This window comes from Vipera ursinii, assembly GCF_947247035.1.
Source record: "Vipera ursinii genome assembly, chromosome: 3".
Lineage (NCBI taxonomy): Eukaryota > Metazoa > Chordata > Lepidosauria > Squamata > Viperidae > Vipera > Vipera ursinii.
In genome coordinates this window covers 78,640,468-78,658,658 of record NC_139516.1, presented here as the reverse complement: position 1 = coordinate 78,658,658, position 18,191 = coordinate 78,640,468, and the positions used below count along the sequence as shown (strand labels likewise).

The 18,191-nt window shown below is 37.5% G+C and overlaps 1 protein-coding gene across 2 annotated transcripts in view; it reads right to left on the bottom strand.

Moving 5' to 3' along the window:
• PRKACB (protein kinase cAMP-activated catalytic subunit beta) overlaps positions 1-18,191 on the bottom strand; it is a gene marked incomplete at its 5' end in the record, with an annotated part of 75,222 nt that overhangs the window by 45,015 nt on the left and 12,016 nt on the right. The window contains one exon of one of the 2 annotated variants that reach the window (XM_083359922.1): positions 12,868-13,054. The exons of the other annotated variant lie outside the window; for it this stretch is intronic. Within the exon in view, the coding sequence (XP_083216048.1) occupies positions 12,868-13,054 (187 nt within the window). Of the gene's footprint in view, positions 1-12,867; positions 13,055-18,191 lie in introns of those variants that run through there. 2 annotated transcript variants of the gene reach the window in all.

Genomic DNA, 18,191 nt, shown 5'->3' with positions numbered 1-18,191 from the left:
AGAAAAGCAAGGTTTTAGACAACAAAAGCCAAATGTACAGGTACAGAATAGGTGGTACCTGGCTCACTAATAGTAACTGTTAGAGGGATCTAAGAGTCCTAGTGGACAACCACTTAAATATGAGCCAGCAATGTGCTGCAGTCACCAAGAAAACCAACACAGTCCTAGGCTGTATTAAAAGAGGGACAGAATCAAGATCACATGAAGTGTTAGTACCACTTTATAATGACTTAGTACAGGGGTGTCAAACTCAATTTCATTGAGGGCCGCATAAGCATTGTGGTTGCCCTCAGAGGGCCGGGTGGGTATGGCCTGGGTGGGCGTGGCCTACTGGGTGGGTGTGGCTAGAGTGTGTATGGCCTACAGAATGGGCGTGGCCAGCTCTACATCATTCGCATCAAGGGTGCCTATGGGGGCCTGGGCAGGAGTGGGACAGATCTGGGGGTCTCTGGCAGAAGGAGGGTCTCTGGGCCAGGGCCAAGGCAGCGGGGGCCGTTCCCTCACTGTTTCCAGGATCGCTTCGCGGGCCACATGAAACCACTTCGCGGGCCGGATCTGGCCCCCGGGCCTTGTGTTTGACATGTCTGACTTAGTAAGACCACACTTGGAATACTGCTCCCAGTTTTGGTCTCCATGACATGAAAAAGAAGTTGAGACTCTGGGAAGAGTACAGAAAACAGCAACAAAGATGATTAAGGGGCTGGAGGCTAAAACATATGAAGAACAATTCCAGGAATTGGTTATATCTAGTCTAGTGAAAAGAAGGACTAGGGATGATATGATAGCAGTGTTCCAATATTTGAGGAGCTGCCAAAAAGAAAAGGGGGTGGTGGTCAATCTATTCTACAAAGTACCTGAAGGCAGGACAAGAAGCAACTGTGGAAACTAATCAAGGAGAGAACAAAGCTAGAACTAAGGAGAAATTTTCTGACAATGAGAACAATTAATAAGTGGAACTGATTGCCTCCAAAGTGGTGGGTGCTCCATCATCTGAAATGATATAGGGTCTCCTGCTTGAGTAGGGAGTTGGGCTAAAAGACCTCAAGATCCCTTCCAACTCTGTTATTCTATTAAGAGGTTTACAGAATTTCTAAATCAGGGAATGGGTGATCTCCTTTGGTGCTGATAACGATGCAACAGAGACCCAAAGATTTCTATGGGGGGTGATGGATTCAGTGTTCCATCCAAGAGATGAAGGGTCACCAACCAAGTTTGTGACCATCCTAGTAAGCTAAGGGGAAGATGAGTGGGTTGTAACAGTCTTGGTATCTCCTACTTTTAAAGCTTGTGAGATCATTTGAAAAATGGTCTACAAATAAAAACAACTGTGATGGACTTGTTTATTGCATGATCTTCATTAAGGCAAAAAGGACAAATAATTCTAGGGAATTTTGAAGAAGAGTTGGGAGAAAAATGAAGAAATTAAGAGGGGGCAAAATAAAGAATTTCATTAAAATAAAAGAAAAACACGCTCCAATATGTTGATTATGTAATAAAAGAAGCAAATTGATTCTGGATAGGATTCTACAGGAACTCATAATCCATGCAAATGAGGATTTTCCTCTACCTGTGAAATACTGTATTAAGATCTATTTGAGTAATGTAGTTCTGTAGTTAAAACTGTAGTCTACAGTAAGGGGAATCAAGATACCAATAGTTATGAAGCAGTTCTAGGTATCTAACACCCAGAAGCTGATGAAACAAACAGCTGTGAGCAATATAGTTTAATTTTAGTCATATAAAATTCTGCCTTCACCTTGCATTTAGAAAACAAGGGATTATTAAATTCATGACAATTGGGATTTTTATCTGCACTAATCTACTTAGCTATATGCTCTCAAACATAACAGTACCAGAGAATCCTACAATGTCACCCAATATACATTTGTTCTCATAAAAAGTTTTCATAGGAGATGTGGTGGCGGAGACGCAACGTACTTTCATGTATGGTGGACCTGTAAAAAGGTTAAAGCTTTTTGGATTAAAATCTGGTGGAATATGCAGAAGATATTTAAGCAAAGGATAAAGTTTTGTCTGCAATTGTTTTTATTGGGCATAATTACGGATACTACTGTTGTGGACACTAAGTTGATGTTGAACTTAATTACGGCAGCAAGACTTTTAGTAGGTCAGTATTGGAAGAAGGAGGAACTGCCAACTATAGAAGAATGGACTTTAAAAGTTTCTGACCTGGCGGAAATGGCAAAGATATCTGCTTATTTGAAAGACCATTCGCAACAACGTTATATTATGGAGTGGAAAAAGTGGATTGATTACATCCAGAACAAATATGGGACCAAAATGTTTCATTTAGCATTTGTATAAGTTTTGATGTGATATTAGTATTGCTTGTAGTCATTTTATACGAGCTAGAGTGCGATAGACTTAATAGTTTATTGTTGTTAGCATATGGTTGTTTATGATTGTTTTTACTTTTATGCCTTGTATTTAGCTCTGGGAAGTCGGGGATGGGGAGAGGGGAAGGGGAGGGGGGAGGGTTAGGGAGGGTTAGGAAGGGTTGGGTAGGGGGTGGGGGGGAGGGATTGTTAAAGATAAAATGTATTGAAAAACTTTTCAATAAAAAAAAGTTTTCATAGGCAAAAATTTCAACCAATGCAGTTTTTGCTAACAAATAATCGCAAATTAAAGTTAATTGACGTAAAAGGTAAAGTCAAGATGAGCTTGAGCCCTGGTGACTTGCTGTCCTTCCTATACAATCCCTATACAATTTTCTTGATAATAGGAACAGTTTTGCTATTGCCTTCCCTTGTATATATTTTCGAATTCAGCTCTGATATAGTTCTGAAGATATTCCATCCAGGCAGTAGCCAGGCTGACAATATTAGATCCTAAACCCAAATAACATTGCACAGGTTCTTGTCTCTTCTGAAATTACTATAACAATACATAGTGCTTTACAAATGCATTCCTTAAAATTCAAAATTTGAGGAAAGAAGCTGAGGAAAGGAATGTCTTACTTCTGAGAAGATATGGATGTTGCACCGACAGTAGCAAACTCTCCAACGCCAGCTTTATCAATTTTGCCTCTAGAAAACAGACTAAGCAGAGTTTGACTCAGACCTACAAAGTAACAGATCTAAACTTTTATCACTACCCCTATAGAGACCATGCTGTTAGTCTTTATTGCCATCCATAAATATTTTTACATCATCCTTTCCACCCATGCAGAAAGGCATTCATATTAGCAAGGTCTAACATCTAACCTTAAAGGTGATGAGGGGGAAGTTCAATATCTGCAAACAGGAATGCTCAGACACAGAGGTTGGAGACAGTTGAACACATTCTGTTCAGCTGTTTCTTATGCCATTTCTCCATAGCAACATGTGATTGCTCATCCTCGACACAAGACAATTTCAAAACATGTATTTTCATGGAATGCTTGTCATTCATTCCGCTCTTAATTCTTTGTAGGTCATCAGCTCTTTTCATATACTTTTATTCTTTACCAAATTCTTTAATTCTTCATTCTTTTATTTTTCTCTTAATATTGGCATTTTTAATATACTGGCTTGGAAAAAAATTCAGAAACCACCTGTTAATACAGCCTGTCAGCCTTCCCAAATAAACCAGATAGGAAACACAAGGAAACACATTAGTCCAATTAGATGGACTAACCCTACTTTATTGTAAGGCTACATTAACAAAATCTTGCACGTCTGAAGGTAAAAACTTCCCACAGCCACTTTTAACTGCTTAAGCAACTAGGCCAGGGGTTGGCAACCTCGGCTCTTTTATGACTCGTGGACTTCAACTCCCAGAATTCCTGAGCCAGCGTAGCTGGCTCAGGAATTCTGGGAGTTGAAGTCCACGAGTCATAAAAGAGCCGAGGTTGCCGACCCCTGAACTAGGCCAAGTTTTTCCTAAGTTTGAGAGAACAGGGAAGAAAGAAGAGAATTATCTGGACTCCTTTCAAAATTGGGATTCAGATCTGGGTACGTGACTGAAATGCTATTGGTTACACTTATGGAAAACCTCTGGAGTTGATATGGTTATGGTACATCCATCCTTGCTGTTCTTGAACTCTCAGCAGCATTCATATACTTGTGGATCAGCTGTGGGGATTACAAATGAGTGGCAATGTGCTGAGTTAATTTTCTTCCTTTCTTCAGGGCTGGTTTCAGTCAGTCGTGATAATGAGACAGAAGTCAATCCACAGCCCCTCCTTTAAGGAACAGGTGGCAGCTACGGTTGGGAAGGCTTGCATGCAGCTTTGTGTTGTGCACTAATTGCACCTGTTCCTGGATCAAGAGGTTTTGTTCACAATCACTCGTGCATTAATCACCTTCCAAATGCAGTGCTGCAATGTGCTTTACATGAGACTGCAGGTGAAGAACATCCAGAAGCTGCAGCTGATTCAGCTAGTCATCCAGAGTTCTCAATCGATGCATATTACATCTCTGCTCTTCATTGGCTGCCAGTGTGCTTCTGAGTTAAGTTCAAGGTGCTGGTTACCTACAAAGTTCAGTTCAGTCTCTGCTGGACCACTAACATCAGGAGGTGAATTGGGTGGGGACCTCTAACGCCCCCAAGCGGCCTTCTTCTGGATTCAGTTCCTAGTTGGTGCCTTGACTGAGGATGGGGTTTTTTAATATTGTTTTAATTTTATTGGTTTTAGTAATTAGGTATGGGGCTTTGTAATTTAATTCTTTTTTAATATTTGTATTACTGTTTTTATAGCTGTTTTATTGTTGTGAGCCGCCCTGATAGAATGCAAAAGAGCCTTGGTGGAGCAGTGGGCTAATGCCTCCTTAAGTAACACCAGCTGCCTGCAGTTAGTGCAGGTTCGAGTCCCACCAGGCTCAAGGTTGACTCAGCCTTCCATCCTTCCGAGGTAGGTAAAATGAGGACCCAGATTGTTGGGGGTAATTAAGCTGACTTTGTAATAATGCCGCTTGGGGGTGTGTGTGAAAGCCCTAATAAGCAGGCATATACATAGAATGAAGGCTACTGCTAAGCTTGTAAGGCGCCCTGAGTCTTCGGAGAAGGGCGGGATATAAATAGAATTAAAATAAATAAATAAATAAAACAAATAAGTCCCATAAATAAATAAATAAATAATAAATAAATAAAGTCCTTTATGAATGAGACCAGGTTATTTGGCACTGCCTCTCCTAGATTGTGTTTATTTATTCCAGCAGATCTGGCAGCAGAGGTATGCAAGGATCCTGTCTATTAAGGTGAGCTATATAGTGGGATTCAGAATGAGAGCCATTTCTATTTTTTTTGGAACATCATTGTGCTAGAGGTCAGATTAGACCCAATTGTGGTAGCATTTCATAAAGCACTAAAGACTGGTACTATAACTGACCATGGGAGTTTGGATGTATGACAGGGCCCGTGGGATGGTTGTGTTGTTGTTTTTTTAAAAAAATCTTGTTGTTATTTATTGTGATCCTGTTTTGATAGTGTGTTTTTATTGGTGTCTAGAGTCATAAAATTGAGTTAAATGGCCGTATACATTTATTAATATAAATAAAATAAGTCCGAGAGATTCCTAAATTACAAACCTGCCTCTAGGCCTCAACGGCTTCCAGATTACACTGGAACAGGACTTCTACAAAATTACTGGCAAGATCCAGGGTGACAATATACAATTCAATATTTGTAAACACTGAACCAAATAATATCCAATGGTTTCAAGCAGATCTTAAAAGACTGAGACCTCAATCACTCCACAAGACTGCAGTCACCAAGATGAACTCTCCTCTCCCACACCCACTAATTGGAATAATTCACTATGGAAAGAATGGAAGCACTGTAAGAAAGTCCCTCCAATATCCTAGCACAGAAGCAAAGGGAAAGGGAAAAAAAATATATGCAAGTTGTCTAATTGCTTATCTGTTGCTGTAATGGGCAGAAAGAATAAACTTGAGGAAGATGAAGAGCCACAACCAAGGGAATAGCTAGATAAAAAAAAATATGAGTCTTTTCCATATGACATTATTATCTCCATCAATTCTACAACTGAGTAAGTCGATAGACTTAAAGTAATAACCAAGTCATCCGCAAATGTTCTCAATCTATAATCTTGATCTCTTATTTTAATTCCCTTAATTTTATTTGAGTCTCGTATCTTAATCAATAATATTTCCAATGTTAAAACAAACAACAAAGGTGACAACGGGCACCCCTGTCTTGTACCCTTTTCAATATTACATGTTTCTGTCAAACTACCATTGATTATTATTTGAGCTGTTTGCTTCTGTCATATGGAAAAGTTTCTGGATTTAAGATAAATACGCAAAAAACTAAAATATTGTCTAAAAATATGACCATAGAACAAAAGGTTGTTTTAGAAGAGCTAACGGGATTTGAAATAGCTAAAAAGATTAAATATTTGGGGGTATATCTTTCAGCTTCAAATGTAAAATTATACAAAAATAATTATGAATTGTTATGGTTAAAAATACAAAAAGAGTTAGATAGTTGGAAAAAACTACAATTATAATTATTGGGAAGAATTGCAGCAGTAAAAATGAATGTTTTGCCAAAATTTTTATTTTTGTTTCAAATGATACCTATACTTAAAAAAGATTCAAATTTGGAGGAATGGCAGAAAGGTATTAATAAATTTGTTTGGGCAGGGAAAAGACCAAGAGTTAAATTTAAGATAATGCAAGATGTACGTGAAAGAGGTGGTCTTAAAATGCCCAATTTTAAATTATACTATGAGGCTGCTGCTTTATCATCAATTAGTGATTGGTTTAATTTAACACAAGGGAGATTATTGAATATTGAGGGTTATGATTTGTTATTTGGTTGGCATGCATATTTATTGTATGATAAGAAGGTGGATAATGTTTTTAAGACACATATATTAAGGTATGCTCTGTTGCGAGTTTGGAAAAAATATCGACATAAGCTAAATTATAAAATACCAATTTGGGCAATACCTAAAGATGCAATAGAAAATATAAATGTGGGATTTAAACATGATGTGATTACATACAAAGAAATTCTTAGGATAGAAAGGAATGTATGGCAATTAAAGCCATATAATATTTTAAAAGAAGGAAAGATAGTACAAACCTAGTTCCAGTATGGGCAGTTACAAGCAAGATGGAAAGAAGATCAGAAAGTTGGTATTTCGATAACTGATGGAAATTTGGTAAAACAAATTAGAGATCAAGGTCAAGCACATATAAGAAGGATATATAATGCACTGATAGAAATTGACTCAGAAACGGAACTTGTTAAAGATTGTATGATAAAGTGGGCCCAGAATTTTCAGGAGGTTATAACAATGGATACTTGGGAAAAGATATGGGTCAGAAATGTAAAATTTACACAGGCTCAAAATTTAAGAGAGAATTTTTATAAAATGTTTTATAGATGGCATTTAGATCCTAAAAAATTAGCAAGTATGTATCCGAACTGCCAGCCCAAATGTTGGAGGTGTGGTTGTGAGGATGCAACGTATTATCATATATGGTGGACTTGTAAAAAAGTTAAAGCTTTTTGGATTAAAGTTTGGTGGAATATGCAAAAGATATTTAAGAAAAAGATAAGGTTTTCTCCACAGTTATTTCTGTTGGGTATTATTACAGATTGTACTGTCATAGATACTAAATTGATGTTGAATTTAATTACGGCAGCAAGACTTTTAGTAGCGCAATATTGGAAGAAGGAGGAACTGCCTACTATAGAAGAGTGGACTTTGAAAGTTTCAAACCTGGGGGAAATGGCAAAGATTTCAGCATATCTGAAAGAACAATTGCAACAGAAATATATTGTGGAATGGAGAAGATGGATCCAATATATTCAGAATAAATATGGGACTAAAAAGTTTCATTTAGTATTTGAATAAGTATTAGTTTTACATGATGTATTATCAGTTATTCATTATTGGTTAGTAATTTAGTTATGTTTAAGAGGAGTTAAAGCGTGATAGAATTTAATATGTTTTTTTAGTTAGGTAGCATATTTTAGCTTAAGTTTGTAAAGTTAATACCCTGTATTCAGTTCTGGGAAGTCGGGGGGGGGAGGGTTAGGGAGGGCAAGGGGGAGGGGAGGGGGAGTTTATGTTATTAAAAATGTATTTTAAAACTTTTCAATAAAAAAAAATCTGAGTCTAGGCAAGAACTGTAACCTGAGAAAGTATCTCAGATAAAAACCTCTTTAGTTCTCATGAAGATAAAAGAAGGAAAGGGAGGAAGTGCATTCAGACTTGCAAGACTCTGTTAATATAGCCTTACAATAAAAATAGTATTAGTCTGCATGATTTTGGCTTCCTATTCTCGTCTTCCTTGGAAGGCTGAAAATTGCTTCCTAACAATTCATAAATTAGAAACCAACAGCAAACATTGTAGATAGACAAATAGAAACATTCTAGATCAGGAGCCTTCAAACTTGGCCCTTTTAGGACTTATGGACTTCAACTCCCAGAATTCCTCAGCCAGGCATGCTGGTTGAGGAATTCTGGGAGTTGAAGTCCACAACTCCTAAAAGGGCCAAGTTTGAAGACCCCTGTTCTAGATAGACCAGGGGTAGGCAACCTTGGCCCTTTTATGACTCGTGGACTTCAACTCCCAGAATTCCTGAGCCAGCATAGCTGGCGCAAGAATTCTGGGAGTTGGAAGTCCACAAGTCATAAAAGAGCCAAGGTTGCCTACCCCAACAAAGCACTATTTTTTTTTATTTCCAGGTTAATTTCCACTACTTTAGCTGCTTAAGTTGGCAGAAAGAGCCAGGCATGAACAGAAACAATGATGCTCATTATAACGGGGGAAGAAGGCATTGTCACCACCGATTGTGATAGCACAAGTCAGTCCTTGGCTGTCATCAACTTTTGATGGCTTTAAATCTTGTACATATTCCCCTTTTTCAAAATAATAAGAATTATTATTATTACATTTAAAACAATGCACATGGAGGGAAAGATCAATATTCGGAAAAATGGTTGTGAAGCAGTCTTTTAGTCTCACTGCAAAAACAAAAACGCCTTGGGAATAAGTATTTCTCAGCACATCATAGTTTTTAAAATGTTTTACCTCTTAAAACTGAAGCAAGTCTGATATTATCCATGCAGAACATTTCTTGAACCCATATTTCCTTGTTTCAACAAGCTACAGTGTTAAAGTGGTCAGCTGACTCACAAGTATATAATTATTTAAACAAAAAATAACTGGTTCAAAATTTAAACTCTAAGTTCAAAATGACACATTTTCTCACTGCAGAAAGGCAGACGCTATCAACTAAAAACAGTCACAGATTCATATTGCAAAAAAGCAGAAGGTGATTAACTAGGATTGCAATAAAACCATTCTTTATTGTACCTGTCAATTCAGAATTCTGCAACACAGATGATCATGAACTGAACAAATAAAAAACCCAATAAAAACGCAATGGTTTCTAACGATCGCCAAGTCAATCCCAGATTCATAACATAACTCTGGGTTTTTAGATTGGTCTTGCAATTTCCATTCAGAGCATACATAATGGAATATAGATTTCTTTAAGTTACAAAGATGAACCCAGCCTCATGACTGCAATTGTTCCCAATAACCTAAAATAAGTAACATTGTCTTGATATTGGAAGCAACGTCCCTCAATAGTCTAACATTGATTTAGTGTTCCTGTTATAAATTATAAATCAATTACTACTGGAATCCAGATAGAAAGGCAAGAATTTTTACAGAATTTAGGAAGTCTTTTTATTAGTTATTGCCCAAATCTCTGAGCCATCAATATTTGGGTAGCAGCTTTCCCACATGGATTTTAAGTACAGATATAATTACTTATCTCTCTTTATGTGTAAAACATATAGATACAAATCTAAAAACATGCTAAAATGTTAATTTTCTGCTTGTGGCAATTCTATGTACTGTAACTCCCTCATATTAAACAACATCCTCTTAAGACTGTTGTGTTTCAAGCACAAAAGACCAAGTAGAATACTGTACAATACAGTCCAAAATATAATTTGCTTGTATATTAATCAATTAAAATTAGATCTAATTATGTTTGCTAAATTTAAATAGATATACATACAATACATACTGCACCAGGGTAAAGAAACCGATACACATTAGTATATAACTAATAATATTGTTTTACCTTATAGACAATTTAACATATGAAAAAATGAAAGCAACTGTATATGTATGCTTAAAATAAGTTACTACTTTCAATAATAGATCAATTTGATATGACAGAAGCAACTTTTTTAAAATGCTGACTTTTGTATAAAAGAACTTGTCTGAAAATATGAGAGAACTCTTAATTATTCCATGCAAGTTCACAGAAACATATGTGTAAATATTTTGTTTATTTATTAAAGTTATATGCCTCCCCTCAAAATGAAAAGGCTACTCTGGAAGGCTATGTTGTTGTTGTTGTTGTTGTTAGTTGCGAAGTCGTGTCCGACCCATCGCGACCGTATGGACAATGTTCCTCCAGGCCTTCCTGTCCTCTACCATCTTCTGAAGTCCAATTAAGCTCATGCCTACTGCTTCAGTGACTCCATCCAGCCACCTCATTCTCTGTCGTCCCCTTCTTCTCTTGCCCTCCATCTTTCCCAGCATTAGGCTCTTCTCCAGTGACTCCTTCCTTCTCATTAGGTGGCCAAAGTATTTGAGTTTTAGCTTCAGGATCTGGCCTTCTAAAGAGCAGTCAGGGTTGATCTCCTCTAGGACTGACCAGTTTGATCGCTTTGCAGTCCAAGGGACTCGCAGGAGTCTTCTCCAGCACCATAGTTCAAAGGCTTCAATTCTTTGGCGCTCAGCCTTTCTTATGGTCCAGCTTTCACTGCCATACATTGCAACTGGGAAGACCATAGCCTTGACTATACGCACTTTTGTTGACAGGGTGATGTCTCTGCTTTTTAGTTTGCTGTCTAGATTTGCCATGGCTTTCCTCCCAAGGAGCAAGCGTCTTTTAATTTCTTGGCTACAGTCCCCATCTGCAGTGATCTTGGAGCCCAGGAAAATAGAATCTGTCACTACCTCCATTCTTTCCCCATCTATTTGCCAGGAATTGAGAGGGCCGGATGCCATGATCTTGGTTTTCTTAATGTTAAGTTTCAACCCAACTTTTGCACTCTCCTTGTTTACTAGCAACAAGAGGCTCTTTAGTTCCTCTTCACTTTCTGCCATTAGAGTGGTATGTAATCTGCATATCTTAGGTTGTTGATATTTCTCCCGGCAATCTTAATTCCAACTTTTGATTCGTCTAGCCCTGCCTTTCTCATGATGTGCTCTGCATATAAGTTAAATAGGCAGGGCGACAGTATACAGCCTTGCCGGACTCCTTTCCCAATTTTGAACCAATCAGTGGTTCCGTGTCCAGTTCTCACTGTTGCTTTTTGGCCCGCATATAGATTTCTCAAGAGACAAATAAGATGGTCTGGTATGCCCATCTCTTTAAGGACTTGCCAGAGTTTGTTATGATCCACACAATCAAAGGCTTTAGCATAGTCAATGAAGCAGAAGTAGATGTTTTTCTGGAACTCTCTAGCTTTCTCCATGATCTATAAGGTGACTTAAGGTGACTCCATGATCTATAAGGTGACTTAATACTGAACATGCTAGTAAATATTTTAAAATTACCATAGCAGACTATGCATTTGTCAATATTAACTTAATTACTATATGATAAAATAGGCAGCAAATAATTGTTTAATAATAGTAACAGCAATAACAATACAACAGAAAAGAGAAAGAACTGGAGAAGATAACAAAATATAAAGATCCCCAAATAGAATGACTGTGGCAAAAGCAACCAAAGATAATAGTGCCTTAGATGCAACCCTAAAACAACTGGAGCACCACTTGAATACCATCGGCACTGACAAATTCACTATCAGTCAATTGCAAAAGGCAGCTTTACTCGGAACTAGTTACATACTGCAACAATATCTGTAACACCATCAAACAGCCACACCTGCCTATCCCAGGTTCTTGGAAAGGACTCGATAGGTAGACAAAAATGCCAAATCCAGTCGGAGCATTAGTTTGACTGTGCAACAAACTAATAACAATAATATTGATAATTAGAAATTTGAAATGGAAAACCTAATTTCAAAATTCTTTGGAATTCACTGTCAAGTCACAATAAATTTCATTACAATAAGAATTAAAGCTCCTCTGATCTCCTGAAAAAAGAACAACAACAAATGTAATAAAATCAATTCAGGGGGAAAAACATATTTTAATATGCATTATAGCATAATCTTATCATTTGGAAAAGTAAATCAACATTACATTTTCAGTTTGGTTTTATGAAGTTGTGGAACTTCCTTATCCATTTCCCAGCCTGAGTCACTAAAAACACACCCTCTCTCACATACCCCAAACGTGGTTAGCAACTTCACGATTGCAGATTATATATGTAGCATGCAGCAACAACACAGACATCCAGTAATTTCTAGTACTTTTAGAAGAGATGCTTTCAGTTCTAATGTAAGAGGCATCATTTTTATGCATTAGCCATCTTCCTCCACATTCTATCAATCTATGTACATGAGGCCCCAATCTATCCTCATCAGGTGTCTATTTCAGCTGTCTGATAACATCTGGCACAAATTATACTCCTCTTCCATTTGTAGGTAGGATAACAGTTAAAAATTTTATACTAGTATGTTTTGCTTTAAAAAGACCTACTTTAAATAATGAAAGAATACATATTTAAGCGGACAGGACAGTCTGTATGGCAATAAATCAACAAGTGAAAACTGACTGATAGTTATGTGCTGCCAGCCACTTGCAACTACTGAAGAAAAAGAGCCACAGCCCTGAAACCACTTGCCAATCATTTAATTTAGGAGTTTAGCTCTTAGCATTTTCCTTTATCTAGCAGGCAACACTGGAAAGTCTGCAACTGCAAACTAAGGAACCTAGACACACTTACTTGATTTTTCCCACAGTGCAGTAAGTTCAGACATGTCCGAAGATCCATTTTCCGCTGTTACTTTCAATTCACTTGCAGAACTCTTGGAGTGCCTATGAAAAAGTCTGTTCGCAAACCCTTCTAGCCTCTGCAAAGCATTAGCTGTCCCAGTACCTGGGTTACCCTGTGACTCCCTTTGGGTTGCCATGTTTATGCATATAAGATGCAAGTTAAAAGCAAATTCTAATTCTGAATTTAAGAACTTAACACGGAAGCCAAAGACTATGAATGTGTCATACTTCCTGTATGCAGTGAGCTTAACCACAACAGTTTTCTGTTTCCTGTTAATATAAAACCAAACTTCAAGGGCTATTCTCAGCAAAAGCCTCTTCATGCCAACTGAAGATGACGACTAATAAAATAGTTGTGCTGCTTATTAATAGTTGTCCTGCTTACTAATTTTTTTCTTACCAAGCAAGAATAAGATGAGAACAAACCCAAGAGTGCTAAATGTAAAAACCGTGACTGAAAACTAGATCACGAAAGCATGTATCACTAATACGCACAAGCCGTAAGTAAGAAAATCTAAATTCTGGGCAATTTATTGAGAATGGAGAATTTTTTTAAAAAATATTTGAATGACAATTTCTGTAATACGCCAACATCAAGGGAAGCATCTGAAAACAACTGCAAGTCCTATCTACCTGATTCACCGATTGCAGAGTTTGCACACAGAGAGTAGTCATGGTACAAAAACCTTGGCAGGTATCTCTCCTTGCTTCTAAAGAGTTATGCTGCTGAGTTCTGCACTCTTCCGTTGTAGAGATGAGATACTGAAGGTTCATAATTTATCTCATTTTTCACATTTATCCAGGTGCTTTGCAATTGTTAGCAATGAACAGATGGATAGCAGTCAGAGAAAGAACAAGCGTTCTTGGCATGACAGTTCACAACTCTGAAAAGAAATACTTTTTATTTCATACACTTATGTGTTTTTAAGACCTTAAAACTGTAACAATGCTAACCTTGGTAAGATCTGTATGAGTATAAAAACAATCCATGAAAAAACAACATCCAACATATACAGCACACACACAGCTTTAAACAGAATGGAATAGAATACCGTAACAGAGTTGGATGGGCCCTTGGAGGTCTTCTAGTCCAACCCCCTGCTCATTCAGGATATACAGTGTTATACCTTATTTCAAAGCTATTTATGCTCTTAATGATGTTAGGCAATATTCTATGCATGTTAGTTTCTACCATACAGAACATGTATTTGAGAAAAATGTAGCAAATATATATAATATACTATATAATACACTGCTCTGAATACATAAATGGTATTCAAAATTCTGTTGATATCTATTAGGGCTGTGCCTGCTCTAAAAATGAACAGAATCACTTCAGACTGCACACAAAGGCCAGCATAGTTCCTCTTTGCTATTCATGAAAATAAGACTCATCTTTTTATAGACTAAACAATGTAGCTGCTTTAAGAACGGATGAATTTTAACGAGTCAACTCCTTAAAGTGATAGTATTCTTTTTCAGATGCTTGAAAACAGACTACTTGAATCAACAGGTACTGTACTAGCACAAGGTCTGCTGGTACACTTATTATCCACTCATTCCAAATTATGCTTATTATTGTCCACTCAAATAGTACCCATCTGCAATTCCTTAATGCTGATGTATCTTTTCCAGGGACTTCAGACTGTCCTCCATAATTAATGTGTGATTCTGAGATAGGAACACATTTGGTTTAAAGAAATCTCAGTGAATATTACATGCACACTAAAGCACACATATGCAACTGATGTATAAGAAGAATAGCATTGGTTTTCCTGCTTCATTTCTCTAGGTTCCTTCTTTATTTTTGCTCACTGCGTATGGTTTCAGAGATATTATAATGAAAAAAACTGACTTTAAGAAACATGCAATTTTAAATACCTCCTTAATATCAAAAAGCCTGCCTCAAAAACTTTTGCCACTAATACTTTAATAGTTTTTATATCTTATGATGTTTGCTCTGTAGTGTCACTTGTTGAGAAGAGCAGCTATAAAAATCTGAATGAATGAATAAATAATCTGAATTTCTATTACAGAGATATTACGGGAATTTATGGAAAGAAAACCTAGAAGCAAGACAGAACTAGTGTTGATGCTTTTGAACTATGATATTAGAGAAGAATACTATAGAGAATATCTTTTTAGAATTATCATGAAGATCGCTAAGAAAACAAACAAATAACAAATAACATCAACCCAGAATTCTACCTGAGGCTCAAATGACTAGGCTCAATTTAACATATTTCAGAATCATTATTTGAAGACTAAGCTCTCTGAAGAAGTCTATAATACTGGGAAAGGTGGATGGAAAGAGATTATGAGGAGAAGATTAGTAAAAAGGAGGCTGAAAAAGTATTGCTGGAAGATCTGAAAGACTAGGGTAGGGACAAGATCATCATGCAGAAAATCTATGGAGTCACTAAGAGTTGACGCAGACTTGATGGCACACAATCAAACTGTGTAACAAACTGTGCATATCTTATACATTAACTGTAGCAGCACTGCTTCACATACGTGAGAGGACAGCAAACCCCCCCCCTCCAGAGAAAGAAATATTTTGGGAATATTAAAAGGCATAATATTGTATTTCCCCAAAAGATCTTAAAAGCAGAAAAGCAGGGCGTTTTTCTTAATATCCCCAAGCAGAAACAGGGGTGTCAAACTCAATTTCATTGAGGGCCGCATCAGCATTGCGGTTGCCCTCAAGGGGCCGGGTGGGTATGGCCTGGGTGGGCGTGGCCAACTGGGTGGGCGTGGCTAGAGTGCATATGACCTACTGGGTGGGCGTGGCCAGCTCTACATCGTTCGCATCAAGGGTGCCTATGGGGGCCTGGGCAGGAGTGGGACAGATCTGAGGGTCTCTGGCAGAAGGAGGGTCTCTGGGCCAGGGCCAAGGCAATGGGGGCCGTTCCCTCACTGTTTCCAGGATGGCATCGCGGGCCACATGAAACCACTTCACGGGCCTGATCCGGCCCCCGGGCCTTGTGTTTGACATGTTTGAACTAGGCAGAGGCCAGGTCCGTAGAAATTTATTTTTTTTATTTTTATTTTATTAGACTTATATACCACCCTTCTCCCGTAGGACTCAGGGCGGTTCACAAGGTTTTTTAAAAACAATGCAACAAATTACAAAAATTAAAAAAACAATTAAATGATTACATTAACCTTGAAATAAAACCCCAATTACAATTAAAATACAATTAAAACCCCAGTTAATACTCTCAGTCCAGGCCAGAAAGCTCGAAGAGCCAGGTCTTCAGGTCCTGGCGGAATGAGCGAAGGTTTGATAATCCTATTCAGAAAGGTTGGAGCCAGGAAGCTTGGAGCTGATGAGATTAGAAAGACAAAGACCCCTAAAATCTACATTCCCCACCCAAATTCTAAAGACATGACCATTAGGACATAATAGGATTAACCCACTACCATCAGAATACCAGAAAGGCACTTTCACAAAGCTCAGGTCAAAGTTCATGCTACAGGAACAAGAAACAACTCCAAACACAAAAGCCCAAGAAGGTATAAAAACCCACCACTCCCAGCAACAAGTGGTCAGCTTTCCCAGAGCCACATTTTTGCTTGGCTCTGCTCTTCAATAAACTACAACCTTCTTCCTAAAGCAGTCTCTATTTTGTTTATTCCCCGCTTGGATTGGACCCTGATGAAGATTTTTCTTTCAACACATATAAGACCTATCAACTTTACTGTGGTTAAGATCCAAAAAAATCCTTCAGTTGTTATCTACGTGCACGTCCATTCATGTCTATTCACATTAATTACTGAAAATAAAACACTTTTGCAACAAGGGAGACTTCAAAAATTGCCTACAGCAAGGGTCCCCAACCCCTGGTCTGTGGACCAGCACTGGGCCGCGGCATGCCAGCAACCAGTCCACACAAACAAGCAAAGCCCCATCCGTGGGATGCAGGCAGCGTACAAAACCATGCATTCTCCGGTCCGTGGAAAAACTTTTCTCCATGGAACCCGCCCCTGGTGCCCAAAAGGTTGGGGACCTCTAGTCTACAGAATTACGTGGGAAGGACAGGGTTTTAGGAAGAGCAATACAGTCTCTTAGTAATTATGCTGAAATGCTTGGGTTCCTGATTATAACAACTATAGCAGCTGAAATATAATGCACGCAGTTTAAAATGAGTCAAGGACTGAGGTTTATTGATCTTCTCAAGACTTTCTAAATAGCTGTTTAGTAAGTCTTTCTTTAGCCTGACAATCTAAAAAAAAAAAAAGAGGCAACAGCAGTTCTATAAATAACTATGCTAAGAGGAAGTTGTTGCTATGACAGCCTGATCACATTTCTATTTTAAATTCAGAAGATAACTACTGGCACCTATTGTTGAAACATTAAAATGCAGCCAAAAGGGGCACTCCTTAAACTAACCAACCTTTTTATAGCAGAGAAACAAATTCTAATTCAAAATGATATACTAAATATTAGTTTCTGATTTAAAACGTTACTTATATAAGATGAAAGCAGTCCAATTTTTGGATTTTTTTCCATTCCTACTTGTATGGAAACAGGTTAAATAGTAATCTAAATAAACCAAAGTATATGGATAAAATAGTATACATTTTTTAAATAATTGAGTGGCTATAAATGTATTAGAAATATTTCTAAAATTTATTAATATAAGTATTTATATTAATAATATATAAGAGCCTGCTTTGTCTAGTGGTTAAGGCACAGACTAGACACCACGAGTTTTAGTCCTATCTTAGCCTTTAAAGTTGGCTGGGTGACTTTGGGCCAGTCATTCTCTCAGCTCAATCCACCTCACAAGTTTGTTGTTATGGGGAAATACAATGAGCATTGCGTATGTTTGCTGCCTTGAGTTATTTATAAAAACAACAAAGTCAGAATAAAAACAATACATTTCTATGCCACTTTGCTTCAAGCTTCTAAAACGGATAGCAGTAAATACTGTCAACAGTATTTTTTTCTAAAATATATATATATAATTAATAACTCAAGTTTTCTCTGGCTGTTCTTGGATTATAATTTTCTTTTGTCTCTGGAATATATAGGGAATGACAATTGGAGCTTATTTATTATCTGGAGGGAATTGTTTGGTGATGTTTCTGTTAATTACTCAGAGCCTTTCAAAAGTCAGATAATTACTCAGAGCCTTTCAAAAGACAGAGAGCGATTAAATAGATAAATAATCAATTTCAGAGCCTTCTGGCATGGGCAACATTTGTGTAAACTATTGAAGGAGCCCAACTTCTTTCCTCCAATTTCATCCACATTCAGCGATAATTAGG